The sequence below is a fragment of the Limulus polyphemus genome, unplaced genomic scaffold (assembly GCF_000517525.1).
Source record: "Limulus polyphemus unplaced genomic scaffold, Limulus_polyphemus-2.1.2 Scaffold4, whole genome shotgun sequence".
In the NCBI taxonomy this organism is placed as follows: Eukaryota; Metazoa; Arthropoda; class Merostomata; order Xiphosura; family Limulidae; genus Limulus; species Limulus polyphemus.
The window spans coordinates 692,306-709,255 of NW_013665614.1; the positions used below are offsets into that span (position 1 = coordinate 692,306).

Sequence of the window (16,950 nt, forward strand, 5' to 3'; positions counted from 1 at the left end):
TGTGTGTTAACGCTATTCTGTGGTATTGTGAATCTTACTAGCATGATTCAGACGGTGATGGAAACGATGGAGATGGTATTGTGAATCTTACTAGCATGATTCAGACGGTGATGGAAACGATGGAGATGGTCATCATCAATTTGGAAGCTAGAAAAGAAGATTGCAGTTTTTATTTAATGAGTGAAACGGTAGCAATCATAAAGCGCAGGCCATTGCCTTGAAGTCTAAATGCGATGCTCTGGCTGATTATGGCTTATTTATATACACCAAATTTTGTCATTTTTAGTTAAATAGTATTATTTTCTAACACATTTTTAAATAGATTAACCAAATAAATGTTCTTATTAAATTCCGGGGGGATATAACCCCCTACCGCCCCATCCTGCGGGCGCCCATGGTGATGTGTTACTTGAGCAACAGCTTCCCATCTTAGATAACAACGCTTGTTATCTCACTGAATGTTTAGAATCTTACAAAGGTTTTATTTCATTGCGGTTATCGCAGTTTCAGACTCCCCACGGTTGATGATAACTCGTTAGTACGCTTTAATAAATATTGGTAAGTTACGCAAGTTTAATTGGGTGTGTGTTAATAAGTGAGAAATATCCCTCCCACCTTTGATGATGCTAAAGACTGTTTTTATTTATTGACGTATTTTGACAGTTGGCGTATTTCAGTGTGTGTTTTTTAAAATCAGATACGCGTACCCCTGGGGGGGACGTGAAACTTAACATGAAAGTAAAAGAAACCGCTCACCTATCAAAAAGAATAATTACTACGATAAAATAATACGTATGTTTATTTATTTTCAGTATCAAAATAATGGAAGTACGCGAATATGTACTAAATTTGAAAAGAGGGTATGCCAGCTTTAAAAGTTTGAGAATTAAGTGCTGTTTGAATGTAAAAAAGTCCTGAACGCAGTTTGATGCGAAACACCTCGAATTTTTCCAAGATTACGACCAGAAGATTTTTAGCGTTTTAATGAGTATTGTATTTAAATATGTGTCATGGGAACAGTGTAGTACATATCCTTTTTATCAATGTGCAAAATCCATTTTCCCCCCTCACATTATTGCCCTTTTACTATACATAATTTACACACAGCATTCTAAATTCTTTAGACTTGGGTACTAATGTTTTTCTTGTATTTGATTTAATGGAAAAGCCACGGTAAAGTTATATATTTAAGTACAGTGATGTCTCCATCTAAGCCTCTTAAGCTTTCTGTTATTTTCAGAAGCTCCGTTCGCCCACCAGTGATCCAGAGTAGATTCATTTTCTACTTTTTTTTCTATGAATCCCCCATAAAATACATAATTATTTTTCTATTGTTTATGATATAAAAAAGCAAGTTAATGATTTTAACTTATTGTCGTACTTTTGATTTAGAGGCGAAAGGAGCTGAGTTTACGTAAATTGGACTGTGCATATCCGTCCGGTATTACAAGTAAGCTTTTATAGGCAAGGGAAGAGGAAAGATTCTAATGCTCTGTTATAAAGTAAAATCTTTGAAACGTAAGCTTAAGTAAACAAATAAATGAAACATAAGACATCGATGTGTATACAAAATGTTAGGTAGGTCAAAAATTAAGTAATAAAAATTACAGTTAAAATAGTGTTAAACTTTATTACAACTGCAACATAGTAACAAATGTAGAACGTTTCGACAAAGCGCTATATACTTATATGTTGATGAAAGTGAAAAGAAAGACGGAGAGAACCGCTGATAGTTCTGTATTGAATATCACCAGATGCTGATTAACAACGGAGAAGATGCCGACGAATTCGAGGAGGTGGCTGTTGATCCAGGTAACCCGGTGCTTGCCGACCTCCACCTTGATACCACAGAACAGTTCGTCTACGTTGCTTCTCCTTACAAGGTAGGCTTGAAGCGGTTTCAGATCTGTAATTAGTACTCCGGCTTTCCTATCGCTAACAGTTACCATCATTACTCCACTATGACCATTTTTATTTTTCAAAATTAGTTTTAGACCGTAAGACATAAGGAACTGAAACGTTATCATTAAGTTCATTGTTACCGCGCTTCTTGACTGCCGGATTTCACCTTGCTGTATTTTCTTGTTGCTTCTCTTTTGATGTGACATCTTATCTTTGGAAGTGATTTATTTATTGCTACTACATAAAACAAACACAAGTTCGTGGGATATTTAAGATTTGTCAATATGATAGGCGTTTGTATCCTCTCCCCCCATTTACTTTAAGTGGGTTGAGTATTTTATGTTTACAGGTATAAAAATGATACCCTGAATAACAGTTTTGTCATGCTCACATACACTTATTTTTTATTCAGATAAGTATTTCTTTATGTCATATCTTTGGTGGTGAATTTTTTTCCGCACAAACTAAGTTTAATTTTAAAAACTTGAGCTATAAGCTTTTGCGTCGCTAAAGAATGTCGTTCTGTAGTTATCGTAGACATGTAGACGCTTTGTTACACAATTTTATTCTTTCAATATATTTTATAGTGATATATGTGTTATGGATACCTTCCATTTGGTTAAATAATGTTTTGGTGTTAAGAGCCCTTACCTGCATTAGGCGAGCCGCAGGAAAATTGATTAATCTGATGTTTGATTGTTTTTATATATTTTTTGTTATCGGAAATCACAAACAAATTTAACCTCAAAGTTGCATTGCTTAGAAAATAAATACACAGTCAAATGACTAAATAAAACAACATAAAATACTGAATATCTATAAAAAAAAAAGAGACAGACAGATAAGTAGATCACAAATGAAGTCGTAAGAGAGACAGGGAGTGTTTAATAGATAAATAGAGGTATGGAAATATAGCCTTTATATACTTGTAAAACGACGAAAGTGAAGAAGAAAGACACAGAACATCTTAATGATCGTATGTGCTGTACAGAGGCATTGCTAGGCACTGACTGGCACACGGGTTCTGCGCCCCGAAGCCCAAGTTGGTGTCTTGAAAAATCAGAATAGAAAATCATGATCGAAATCATGTTGAAACGCCGAAAATTCCCGTGCCCTAGGGCCCGAGCCCAGAATCTTTTAAGTACCTAGCGATGCCTCTGGTGCTGTATTTTTTATTGTGTGTGTCTGTCTGTATTTTACTACAAACTCACCACTTTAGCTTCTGTATTTCATTTGTTACAGCAATACGTCAGCAAATCGTGTTGTCAAAAATCAGTTAAAAATGAAAAGAATATCAGAGGGGGGGTTAAGAAAATCTTTGTATGTCCTGAGTCACAGCTGCGTTAATCGACCAAAGCTTCAAACACCTGGAAACGTATTGCTCTCGGAATCAAATTCAAAACCTTATGTTTTGCATCAATATCTCAGTGTTACTTGTATTACCAAGAGTTGGCGGTGGATACTGCTGACTAGCTGCCTTTCTTCTAGTCTATCAGTTGAAAATTAGGGATGACCCCTTTTATAGCTTTGCACATTAAGCCTAAAACAAACAAAGCCGTTTTGCAGACAACGTGCTTTTGGAGGGGCAAAATTATAATAAACATACTTTATTCAAATTGAGATTTTCGAAGGAATTCATACACATCTTCATGTGTACTATATAGTGTAGAGTACTTAAACATATCTGTATATTAGTTATTGTAACACAAACTGTTGGAACGTTAACGTTTCGACTTAATATTTCATCTCGATGTATACCCTGAAGAGTTTGCGTGTAGATAGTGCGTCCTTTTGAAGGCGTAAACCGAATTGTTTATGCAATAAATTATTTATAAGTTTGAAATTAGTCATATTTATATCCTAACAAAAACAAATGCTCAATGTATTCCAACTACAACAATAGAGTTAAACAACAAAAACTGTTTGAACGGTATAATTTTAATAGAAAAACTACTTGATGATTTATCAAATCTTTTTGTAATTTTCTAGTGTATTTATATTATTTTTCATTCTATACAGATCACATTTGTATATGTTACTTAATATTTAAAAAAAACAAGTCTCATTGAACAAATCCCGACAAGCGCTTTTGAAAAACCCTCAGGGGAGGATAAACTTTTCCGTGAACGATCGTATTATCGAGTTATTTAATTGTTTTAACTGCTTTATCTTGATCTTGCATGATTTTTAGAATAAATGATTATTTTAACAGACAAAACTAAAGGGTAACATATTCATATTTATGAGTAAGTAGATTCTGACCGAAGGAATTAGTAAGTGTTGCATTTTGTGTATTGACATGTTGCATTTCTCATACTTCATATAGTTAACCAAAGCACGGATCGAACAATGTCAACAGTATAACAGTTGCGAATTGTGTCTAAAAGCACGAAACCCTTATTGTGGTTGGTGTTCTCTTGAAAAACGGTAAGTCTAGATAACAAAGTAATTACACTTTTTTTTTAAAATCTAAGATACGTCCCATTTTGGAACAAGAAGTAACTTGTCAACACAGTGTAGTTAAAATAAGTGAATGGATGAAATCATTATACACACGAATACCAGTGCTGATTTAATTTTTTTTTACCTTATGGTAATCAATGCTAAGTTTTCAAGAATAATTTCCATATTTGTTGCTCGTGTTTTCTAACCATACATTTGTAATACCTTGAGATCTACTTTTTTTTAAAAAAGAAAATTAATCTGTATGCAATTTTTGTCAACATTTTTCGATGGAACTAATTACATTTTACACGCTTTAAATGGAAACCAAATATATGAATAACTATCCTTAAAAGTTTCTTTCCAAGCAAGAATCAGACCTTTATATTCCATGGATTATCGTTTAAACATTTATTCAGCTATCTGACACTCGCTGTAGAGTTGTAATTAGTTAATAATAAAATAAATGTAACTTGACTCTAAAAACAGTTCGAAACGTTGGGTAATCTTCACTATGAACAACGTAGCCTTTGTTATAAGGACTAGTGTGTAGGCATGGTTAACTGAGTTTTGAATTTTATCGTGTATTACTTTACCTTCAAACAAGAAAGCTGTGAACGATAAGCTAGATATCTTAAAGATTATTCATCATCAGTAATCAAATAGTTTTCAGCTGTCATTCTAGCTTTTACTGATGTTACCCATTTGCTTCTGGTAGTTTCGGTTATATGAATATATATGTGTAGTTTTTAAAGAAGGTCGTTTTTTTATCTATGTATAACAGCAACTTACTTTGTTACAAAAAAAAGAAATAATTTAGCGTGATTGAAAGAAGAGCAAAAGTCTACACAAACGGAGTGTATCGTGATACAGGAGTCACCGCCCAAATCAAAGGAAACCTATTGACAGAGATTCATCAGTTCTGGCGGTGTCGAAAGCAAATTAACCTTATAATACTGTGTAGAGAAAATCTAACCATGCACGTGTGTCATCTGTCGCTTTTTAGTTTCCATTCTTCAGTAAATTATCAGATTTAAGCCGTTTCCACCAGTGTTGCTTATGAATAAATATTTAGCCTATTTTAGCATACCGCTAACCCAAATGTTTACGATTGGAATGGCAGAAAAATCAACTGTAGATTAATTAGTGCCGTTTACTTTAGATGCCATTGCTTCAGAAATTGTAAAATAAACACATAACCCAATAGTTATTTACCATTAGTGCCATTTTCTGTCTAAGCAATACGCAAAACATTTTGAATACACAGATTTATCTCTTTTTTTAAATGTACGTAATTCAGTTGTGAGTAACCTAAACTGATCTGAGGGCCAGAAGTGCGGCCCTTCAAAAACCCGTAAAGGCCGCAACACCTCTTTTAACAGTCATAAGCTGAAGAAAGATACATTTAAATAAAAATAGTTATATGTGAAATATTATTAAATTTATAATAATTCTCCACTGACGATTGTAAAAACTACGGTAGACAAGCAATTATTAATTACAGTTTGGGTTTTTATTTCCTGGACTTAGCCTGATGTCATCATAAACTCTTACAAATCACTTGTGTTATGTTTTGGTTTTTGGAAGCGAGGAGGTTTCACGTTGACTAGGGGACACGGTGGATTGCTCACCACTGATGTAATAACCAAATCTGACTTACAATGATTGAAAGAGATACTAATGCAAATTTTGCTCAATGTTTCTCTTGAAATAATATAATAAATACAAATAAACAAGAAACAAAGAGTGGTATGGTGATCGAAGTGTAAAATATTTTATTCTACTCTTAAGTTACAGCACGTAATGAAAAAACAAATATTTTACGTTTAAGATCAGCGGTTAGAAAAGTGAGAACGAATATATATATATACAAAAAAGAAAACACAAAAGTATAAAAACTTAAAATAATGTTTATTCATTAAGCATCCAGTGGTGGTTTCTTATACAGGAAAATGTTTTACTATTTAGATTCAGTCTGTATACACTTTTATTCTGTTATTGTGCGTTGGGGGTTTCTATATTCTATGGTTGTTCTCTGAAGAGCATATATAAATGTGAAACCGCTAAGGAATAAAAATAAAAATTGTTTTAACTTACTGACTTATGAAACATTTACATACACAAATCTTCAAGAAGTATTTGCACTAATAGACATGAACATACATTGCATTCTGCCAAAAACGCGGATTGGCCTTGTGGTAGAACTCTGGATTTCGGAGCTGGCGAGACTGGATGGAATCTGTACGGCTACTACAAAATATTATAAGAATGATAGTTAATCCTTTAGTGTAGATGGTGAGTTGTAGGGTGCTGACTGGCTGGCTGACTTTACTTTTGGTCAGTAGTTCAAAATTAGGGACTGCGGCAGAGAACCATAGTAGCTTTGTCATAAATACAAATACCTTTTTTTTGGCAGACTGAGCATAATGAAGAGTAATAAGTAATTAAGTGACATAACATATCATTACTTTCTCATTAGTGATCAAACTTGCGAAGTTTCACATAGATCGAATTCAGGTATTTCGTAATATTCATGTTGCAGCAAAATATTATATAGATTGTTGAAGAGTCATCTTATCTGTTTATGAATATTAGTATAAATATGTGTAAATGTTGCTGATTTTGGGCTCTTTCCCCAGGTGTACAGTTACGAGCGCGTGTCAGAACGCCACCAGCGGTTTTAGCGATAGCTCGCCACGATGGCTCTCACTGAACACCCAACAATGTATCGATGTCCAAGCTGTCAAACCGGAACAGCTTCCTGTTACTAGCATGATTATGGTAAGCTAAATTTAACTAGGCTGCAAATAGTGTCTACATTATTTTCTTAAGCTACAAATCCCTATTTTGACTCCACTAAAATTGACAAGTACTGTAGACATTTGTAGCTTGAGAAAATAATGTAGACACTATTTGCAGCCTAGTTTGTATACGTTTTTTGAGTCCCTAGTTGTAGGCTTGAAAATATATAATCTTTGCATTTTGATTCAACTTCTTTCTGTACTTTTTGATGATCCCTATATCCCGTTTTAAGTTAACAATTTTTAATTATCTTGTAATAATATGAAGAACAAATGGATGAATTCTGAATTTAGTCTAACAATTGTAAAATCAACTTTTTTGGTGTTTTTGGTTGGCAGTCTTAGCCATTGAGATAGGTCTTGAATGTTGTTTCAAGAACAAGTCTGCTTTTTAAGATGGTATGTTCTGTTAGAATTTTTGTGAAATTCCTGAGTGATCTCTGTTAAGAAGTACTATCATACTTCATGATTAGTGCATTTTTTCAGATTTTGCTATTCCCCTCTAGAATTTTATAATATTAATTTTTCAAAGAGGAAATAAGGTATTACGAGGTTATTAGTGTTTAGTCTAACTGTAATGATGGTTTCATGGACACCACTACTGAATACGTCAAAAAATGATGAGCTCTTAAATAGTGGCTCAGATATTGTTCTTTAACTTTGAAAGAACTTAAATTTATTTAACTATTGTCGTTGTGCTAATAATATTAAACACAAGTATGATATGCATTAATATGACTGGAAAGGATGTTCACGATGTATGGAATAATGAGATGAGGATGAGTTCCTCCCTCTCACAGCCCAATGTTTCTCCACAGAGGTGTTCTGTGCTGTGGACTATTGCTCTGCAACACAATTTTCACAGAAGGAAACTTTTTCACAATACCTCTTGTGGTTACTTTTGCCTCCTCCTTATCTCAAATGTCCTAGTTTGTGAACAGTGTAGAAAATGGCAACTTTTGGGGAACTACTTCAGCAAGCCAAAATAACAAAAGTCTATAGTAAGTGTCTGCAAATGCATGAATTCCTGCTTATACTTGCTCTTGTATAGGAATTATCTTGTTCTTGTGGATTTGTGTGGCTTCATAGAGACATATTTTATCATCATCCAAATTTTACAAAGAGAACTAGTCATGGCTGAGTAGTTACATGCAAAGCTGTGAATTCAAGGTGACATGCTTTATGTGTTATTGCTGCAAAATTTCAATCCAACTTTGGGGCAGTGTGGTGTATTATAAGAGTAACAGTTAAACTGCACTATTTGATTAGAGTAGCCCAAGAATTGGCAGTTGAGCTTTTGTCTAGTGAGATGTGAGAAGAGTGTATGTGATAACTCAAAAGCTAAAGCTTAATAATAGACACTGTGGAAATCATACTTTTAAAGTTATAAATAGGTGCTGTACATTTGTCAGGATAATTGATTGGAAAAGGCAGAGAGAAAATGAGAGGTCAGTAATTTTATGCAGCATCTTCAGTTAGTTCATAGCTATGTTAGTGTGTGTGTACATGCTTGATTGAACTCTTAATGATTAAATTTTGTATTTGGGTTTCAACTTTATACATATTAATGCCATTGAATTTGTGCAGCAGTAATGAAAAAGGAACAATATAACCTTAACTTTTCATTTGTATAATAGGTGGAGCTGGTTATCAACCAACTACCCAACCTACCATTTGGAGCACATTACCTGTGTGTGTTTGGTAACAGTGCAACCATTAGGGCTCAAGTGACAGGAACAGGACTTGCATGTATGACACCAAGAATTGAGGACCGTCCTTCCATCTTACCTCATAAAGGTAAAATCCATGGTGCTGAACAACTGTAATCAAAATAATCACAAAAAACTTTATATTAGATATTTAATCATTTAAGTTCACAATTAACATGATGATTATAATGTAATAAATTTCATGCTGTTAAGGGTTTGACTGTTATGAGCACTATACTACAGAATGAATTTTATGTTGTTATTCTAATAGAAGCATATTGAAAACTATATTTAAAATAACTTAAGTATGAATGTTTTATGTTTGTTTTATAAAATAAGTGCAAGAAATAGGTAACATTTATAGAAATAACTGGATTGGAAAGACTAATATAAATATATTTTAAATCTTTGTAATCCATTGACTGTTTTTGACTACATTATAACTATTGAAATTACTGTTTTATCTTATATTAGTTCTGAAATGAGTTCTTTTATATTTTTTTGTCAGATCATGTCATTGTGGACCTAGCTGTCCGCTCCAGTGAAACCAATACCGACTTTCTTCACAAACCTTTTGCATTTTATGATTGTTCTGTACACGAAACGTAAGTATTTCACATTATGGATTCATTCTATAACTGAATATCTGACTTAAAAGTTTTCAGATGATATTTTTTTCAAAGTTTGCAGTTTTCTTCAGTTTCTTATCTTGGTGTTTTCCCTCTCGTTTGTTGTCAATATCACATGCTTTCCATTTAGGCTCTACTCATGTGTAAAAATCAATTTAATTTTCTGGGTTACTCATTGTAATACCAAGTAACCATATATTCTTTATCAGGTAATGTGCAGTGGAATATAAATCATGGACTTAATAAATAGATTGTGTTACTGGTCTGATCTACATTATAAAAAAAAATACATATTAGCTTATTATGCTATATTTAATCCTGCCTTTTTTATTTCTACTTACTCCTTAATTCTCCAGAGTTGAACTGTCAAGATAGAAACGTATCTAATTCTGTAACTTATTAAATAAAGCAGTATTCTGCTTTGTTAATTCTCTCCTGGAACAATAAGACTAGCATGCTGGTTTGCCAGTTCTTCTGAATGATTATAAAGTTAATTCAAATAAAATAATAATGGTAATTAATCAATGTTAAATATATATACATAAATAATATTGTGTTATCAATCCTTACAATAATTCTGATTTGTAAATGATTTAAATAAAAATGATAATAATTGTAATTCACTTCCCTTAATCTAGTTGACATCATTAAAGCTGTTGTTCATGAAATTGATGATTTAAATAATGTCCGTGTCTGTTGTATCTCGACCAGCCTGATGAGCCCCGGTATTGAGCAAAAGGCTTCTTCAGCACTGAATATGGCAGATGTAGTGTGGTTGACATATTATTTTACATACACTTTTATGTATTCACTTGTAGGTTTTTAGAATTATAAACAGTACTAAGTTTATATGATCAGAGTACGTTTATCATATTTATTAATTCAATTGCAAAACTTATTTGAATAAATCACAATAGATTATTAAAAACACAATTGTAACATTGATGTTTGTTGTGCATCTTAGATGTTCTTCTTGTGTGACAAGTTCATGGGCATGTAGTTGGTGTTTACACGAGAACCGCTGTATGCACAACAGCAGCTCCTGTCTTCGAACCATAATCACCGGAGAAAATGTTTGTATTGTTAAACAGATTTTTAGCTTTTACTTAGCATAGCTTTTAGTTGAAATAATATGTATTTTGTATTATATTAAAAAAAAGCGAATTAATGAAATTCAAAATTTTTTTATTTGCAAGTAAACATTAAGTTGCTTTATGCAGTACTGTAAAATGTCTAAACTGGTATAGCTATATGGCTTTTAATAAAAAAAAAGTGATTAAAATCATGTTTGACTCCAAATGTTTTTTTTAACATTCCCCTTAATTACTTTTTTGTTTAAGACAAAAAGTCAGATTCTTATTTTTACTTGTTTATATATCTGTATTAAAAACATTTTAATATATCTTTTCCCTAAACTTCAACTTTGTATCTTTGATTTCAGTGCTTTCTAATATTGTCTTTGGTGTCAGTACATTTAAATATTATGAAATATTGATTCCATCCTTTCCCTAATTCTTTGACTGTTAAAAACATCTTCCATCAAAAGTTTTCATAAAAATATGTATGATCATAATCATACACACAAAATTAAAAAACACCTTACTACAATAATATATACACTAATCCTATAAGCCAAATCTCTCAAAGATTTAATGCAGTTTTTTTTTTCTAGTATGCTGCCATGGGTTATAACAAAATTTCAGTTTCTCTCTAAGTGGGTAGCTTGCTCTGATTGGAAATTAATATTAATAGATGTCCAAAATATAACTCTTGATGTTTTGCTTAAGTATTGATTATAATCAAATCCTTTGTTGTAAGTAGCAGCAGTAATTACAAGAATGTATTCTTAAAATTATAATTTAAATTAGTTTTATGTTTGTAGTGTGATGTACATATACAGTTTTAGAATGGGGATTAAATGACTAGATATTGACTTTTTTTACAGAGTCCCCAGAATTCACTCATTAAAGGAAGACGATATTGTCCTAGTTTTGCTTTGAAGAGAGAAATTCTTCTTCCTAATGGAGTGAGGAAGGAGATAGCTTTAGATGGAAAGAACCTCCCTAGTCTATTGGTAAGCACAGTGGTTGCTGTTAAACATTTACAATAAATATCTCTTGTACATTGTAGTCTGTATGAGAACTTTTGTAAAAAATAAAATTTTTACATGAGTGTATTATCTTCTATTCTTCAATTTTTTTGTGTGTATAAACATAGTACATTACTTGAAAATATTATTATAAAAATCAAACAAACTTTGATTATGAGAAGAACTGAGTCAGGGAGATTTTTTTCTTTTTTTGCAGGATAACTTTCAGTGTGTTGTAGAGATTGAAGGAGCCAAAGAAAGAGTGCTAGCAAGGGTTTATGGCAATAAAATAATCTGTGCAGAAACAGTGGTGAGATATACTCCTAATGTCACAATTTGTTAATTTTTATATTCCATGTGAAAACTAGAAATTTACTATTCATTATTATTCTGTCTAATGTGTGAAATTTTGCTAAATTTTATTGTTCATCCTTAACTTTTTTTCAGTTTTATGCAAGTTTAAAATATGAATAGTGTTAACAACATTATTCTCAGCAGTTTTCTTCTTCTTAGTCCTAATTTGCTGGTAATTGGAACAGTTAGAGTTGGGATAGTTTAAAAAATCATTATATTGAGCAGTATTAAATGTCATCAGTTTTTTATATCCATCTCTTCAGTATAAAACTGATAATTAATAGTAAAATGCTCTACTTTTACTGTAGTATACCTATGAGGCCGAAGTGGGCCAGTTGAATGCAACATTGACAGTTTTCTGGCATGGTGACTCTTACATAGACCAAACTATAGGTAGTGTATCTTCAAATGACATTGTTTTTCTTAAATTTTAATCATTTGTTGCCATTAGTAATATAATCTATGTTCATATTAATTAAAAATATCATGATAAATTAATTTATTTTTGCATGCAAGTTACTTATTTCTGGAGTCATTAATGGTTAATAATATAATCATATTTATCAACAGATAATTCTAGTAATTATAAAATTTTTCAGAGCAGATATTTTTAGCATTCATTTAATTTTGCAAAGATAAAAATTTTAGTCTTTTGGATAATAATTTTCCTTTTGATAAGCTTAAAGCTATTTTAATGATTTAAATGACAATTTGGGTTGACTGAATTTATTTTAATTTCTTATAAATAGAAAAGTAAAGAGATGTATTTTCTGCTTTTGACAAAATTATTTTTGTTTTATGTGCATATCTATTATCATGTCTTCATGGTTAGTTTTAGAGTTTACATTTTCTTTTATTTTTAGTTACATTGTACAAATGTCATCTATTGGGAAGTCATGGAGGACAAGCAGACTGTTCTCTGTGTCTGACCAGACACCCAAAATTTCGATGTGCTTGGTGTGGTGACCAGTGCAGTTATAGTAACTCTTGTCTTGAGACACCAGCACTAACATGTCCTCCACCTCGAATAGACTGGGTGAGTTCCTTATCTGTTAAAATGATTATATTTTAAAGTTAAAGAAACTTGGTAAATTTAATAATAATAATATTGCAGAGTGGAATAATATAAGTAGAAATATTAACATATAAAAGCAGTTCAAACATTATATATATACACAAGTAACTGCATTGACAGTATTTTCTTGTAGTTAATCAGTAACTAAAGACTTGGTCAGCAGAAACAGCATGCAGCACACTATGTGTGTGTGTGTGTGTGTGCTTGAAAAGCTGTTATGCATTCTTCTTAATGGAAACTTCTATAGGGCTAGTGAATAAAAATATCATTAATATTGTTATTACTTTACTTGTTATCAATCAACAGATCATGCTTTGCCATCTGAGACATTATACACAATGATAATAAACTTTTCAGTACCTTCAAATGAGTGTAAAATCTTTTAAACTAGTTTTCATATAGACCACAATGTAAAATCTACTTGATATCTTATTAAGACTTGTGTTCTGGTAGTTTCTGTGAAATCAACATTAGTATATCTCTTGTAATAGATCCACCCACTCAGTGGACCAATACAAGGTGGCACTTTAATGGCTATAGAAGGAAGTAATCTTGGTACTAGTGAAGAAGAAATAGGTAACAAGATAACAATTGGAGGTATTCCTTGCATTCCAGTTGAATACAGTATATCAGTAAGGTAAGATTTATAGTAAAACTGCCAGAAAGTAATTGTTTTATTTACTATTTTTTTTTTAATTCCATGAAGTATAACATTTCAGAAATACTGAAACTTTATAGCACATGCAGATCTGTGACTTTTTAATTACCTTTCATACCTTCCTGTAAATTATGTATAATTTAAATATGCGCATGCATACATGTATTTACATATTACAAAACATCTTGCATAAAAACTTCAAATTCAAATATTTAAGATTTCACCAATTGCAAAAAAACCTGCAGAGGTTATAACCCCGAAAATAGCTACGACAGTAACAACTGAAAAGCTTTTGAGAATGTTTAAACTTGCCATATTTATCAAGTACAGGTGAAAATACAAAATAAATTTAGTCAGAAAGTGAGTCTCAGCCTCCCAGCTGTCACTAATTGTGCCCTTAGTCCTAATATTACTTACTTCAAGTGACCAGTTAACTCTCACTGATATTCCTAGTGTAAAATATTGAAAAAATAAAATTTATAAATCTAAAATAAAAGCCCTCCTTTGATAGTTTTTGGAATGCTACCAAACCAACTACCTGTGTGTGTGTTTGTATGTATTTACACATTTGTAACAAATATGAGTTTTGAAGTAAAGAACACATATTTTTAAATATTAACTGTTCACTAGTTTACCGCTTTACAAAAAGTGATTTCTTATAGTATAGGGTGGTTTATGCATCATTGAAAATGCTTAAGCAATAATGGGAAAATTTAACAAAATACATTAAAAATACAAAGTAAAATAGACAAACCAAAGTTAATTCAAAAAGATATCTCAGAGAAACATTAGAATGAATATACTTATATAGGGAAATGAAAAAAAAATCAAGTAGCTTAACTTTCAATTATTGAACAACTGGCCTTCTCAAAAGAAATGTTTTACACAAACTTTTTTATTTTGTCAACAGTCAGTGTCAGCTAGAGAGAATAGAGAATTTTAGGTCAGTTTTGACAGTCTATGGTTACCTCTCTCCTGTACCTTTGTGAATTGAAAGATTTTTTTTTGTTTGATCTCGTGAATATTTTAACAGGTTTCAAATTTTGCTTTTTTTATATTGTACAGAGTTGTGTGTCGTACAGGCCCTAACAAAACACCTGGAGCTGCTGAGATTGTTGTTGGAAACAATGCAGGTCTGACTAGAGCTCGAGAACAGTTTTTGTACAAGGTTAGATGCACTTTTCTACTGAATACAAAAGAGAAATGTATATATATATTAATAGAGAATATGTGTGTTTCATTACAGTAGTCGATTAAATATTATGTATTTAGTTGTATCACTTTTTTAAGAAATTGAATAATTAATTTGATTATTTAAAGCTGTTGTAAAAAAAAAAATATTAAGAAACAAAGAAGAGCATATTCAAATAAAACTTTTACTTTTTTTAGGTAGTGAACTTGGAAAATATCCACCCAACTATTGGACCCATGGCAGGTGGAACCAGGTTGTACCTCAGTGGGGAAAATCTGAACGTTGGAAGTCATATGGAAATTTATTTGGATAACTTGCCCTGCATAGTTGATAGGTGAGAACAAGGAGTAAACTGTTTATTCTAAAACATGTAACTAGCAAGAGTTAAACTAATGTAGAATGGTCCAGAATGGAATTCTGCCACTTGAAGAATCAAGCTATTAGAGTATATTCTGGTTTTCTGATTGAAACTTTAAAGTGGAGTAGAAAAGAGTTCTACCTCTTTCAAAATCCCAGTTTAATTACTAGTAACTAAATTACTTTAAAATACTTTACAGGATACATGTTGCAGTAATAATGTAAATAATATTTGATATACAAGTAAAATAGTTTTTTTAAATATCTTAGAAAAACTTTTTTTCTCATCTTGGATTAATCTTTAGTTATGACTAAACACAGAAACATGCTCATCTATCAAATATTATTGTTTTACCAAGTGACAACTCTGCCATGATAAAAAAGATACACACACACACACGTACACACACAACGAGATGGACTTTTAACCACTTCTGACACAAGTTTACTAGTTCACCAAAATTATTCAACCTCCAGGCAAAAGTTACAAAACTTTTTGTTCTCCTTTGTCCTTTTCAAATGCATTAAGAGAGAGAAATGCCTTAAACAGAGCAAGGTGTTTCAAACATTGAGAATATAGCTTACTAACACAGGCAGCGATTGGGTCTATTATTTGAGTAAGTTATTCTATTGTTTATGAGGAATTTTGTAAGTTGGAAGAACCACTTCATTCTCCTAAGTGAATAAACTCTCCTCAGAGACTTACATACACCCTATTTTGATTTCTTTGTCTCTCTCTCCACATATACTGTATAATATTTTTTAGTTGGTGAGAGTAGTGCCCCATAAGGGAAGGTTTATTTGGGGAGGTTAAGCCTCCAAAGCATTATAACAAGGAAATAATACAATACTTTATCAGAGTACAGAATACTTTAAAAGGTAATAACTTACAGTGATATCATAGATATAAAAGTGTTAAAAAAGTCATATCTAGACAACAATAACGTTTTAGTAGTACTGATTAAAAAACTAAAACCAAAAATAAATAGATATAGAGTTTGGCGGATGAAATTATTACATATGATAAATCCTAAATTTTTTTCTTTGATTTACCTATGTATTCACTCAGTATTATTTTCAAATGGAAGTTTATTTCAGTGATATTGTATAATGGTTCTAGAAACCCAGACATATGTATTGTTACCTAATTCAAATATATAAGTTTTTGTTTGGTTATGTATGAGAATATGTAAATTCACTTTTTTCATAAAAAATTACTTCCTTTTATTCTTTTGTTCTCTAGTTCACACCAGAACAGTTGTTGTTCAAGTAGTTGATAATATATAAATGATGTCTCAACCAGCATTATGTCTGTTGTATCCTAGCTGCCCTGATGAGCCCTGGTATTGACCACAAGTCCTAGCCAGCACTAGGACATATATAGCAGATATAATGTGTGGTTGACATATTATTTATTATATTTTTCCTTACTTTTACCCAGAAGTTTTTATAAAAACAGTTGAACTTTGCAAGGTGTTAGAATAGGAGTAAAACATGCTGATGAAGGTATGGCACTGAAATGTTACTGGTAATAAATGAATATTAGGTCATCAAGAAATTAATATCAAAACAAAACGATTATTAAATGAAATAGTCTCCATTCTTATCGATGATGCTTTTCCATCTTACAATCAGGTTGTTAATGGTCTAATTAAAGTAATCACTTGGTTCTTTAACACCTTCCACATTTGCATACATTTTCCCATTAAGATGGTGTTGCAGTGAACGAAAAAGATGGTAAT

General features: G+C 31.7%; 1 protein-coding gene across 6 annotated transcripts in view; it reads left to right on the top strand.

The window, feature by feature from the left end:
- LOC106470475 (plexin-B-like) overlaps positions 1-16,950 on the top strand; it is a 242,089-nt gene that overhangs the window by 197,981 nt on the left and 27,158 nt on the right. For all 6 annotated transcript variants that reach the window (XM_022400354.1, XM_022400444.1, XM_022400311.1 and 3 more), the window contains 13 exons: positions 1,755-1,883; positions 4,229-4,329; positions 6,984-7,125; positions 8,783-8,942; positions 9,363-9,459; positions 10,448-10,556; positions 11,429-11,557; positions 11,790-11,882; positions 12,235-12,319; positions 12,790-12,962; positions 13,493-13,638; positions 14,725-14,827; positions 15,049-15,185. In XM_022400354.1, the coding sequence (XP_022256062.1) occupies positions 1,755-1,883; positions 4,229-4,329; positions 6,984-7,125; positions 8,783-8,942; positions 9,363-9,459; positions 10,448-10,556; positions 11,429-11,557; positions 11,790-11,882; positions 12,235-12,319; positions 12,790-12,962; positions 13,493-13,638; positions 14,725-14,827; positions 15,049-15,185 (1,604 nt within the window). The remainder of the gene's footprint in view (positions 1-1,754; positions 1,884-4,228; positions 4,330-6,983; positions 7,126-8,782; positions 8,943-9,362; positions 9,460-10,447; positions 10,557-11,428; positions 11,558-11,789; positions 11,883-12,234; positions 12,320-12,789; positions 12,963-13,492; positions 13,639-14,724; positions 14,828-15,048; positions 15,186-16,950) is intronic.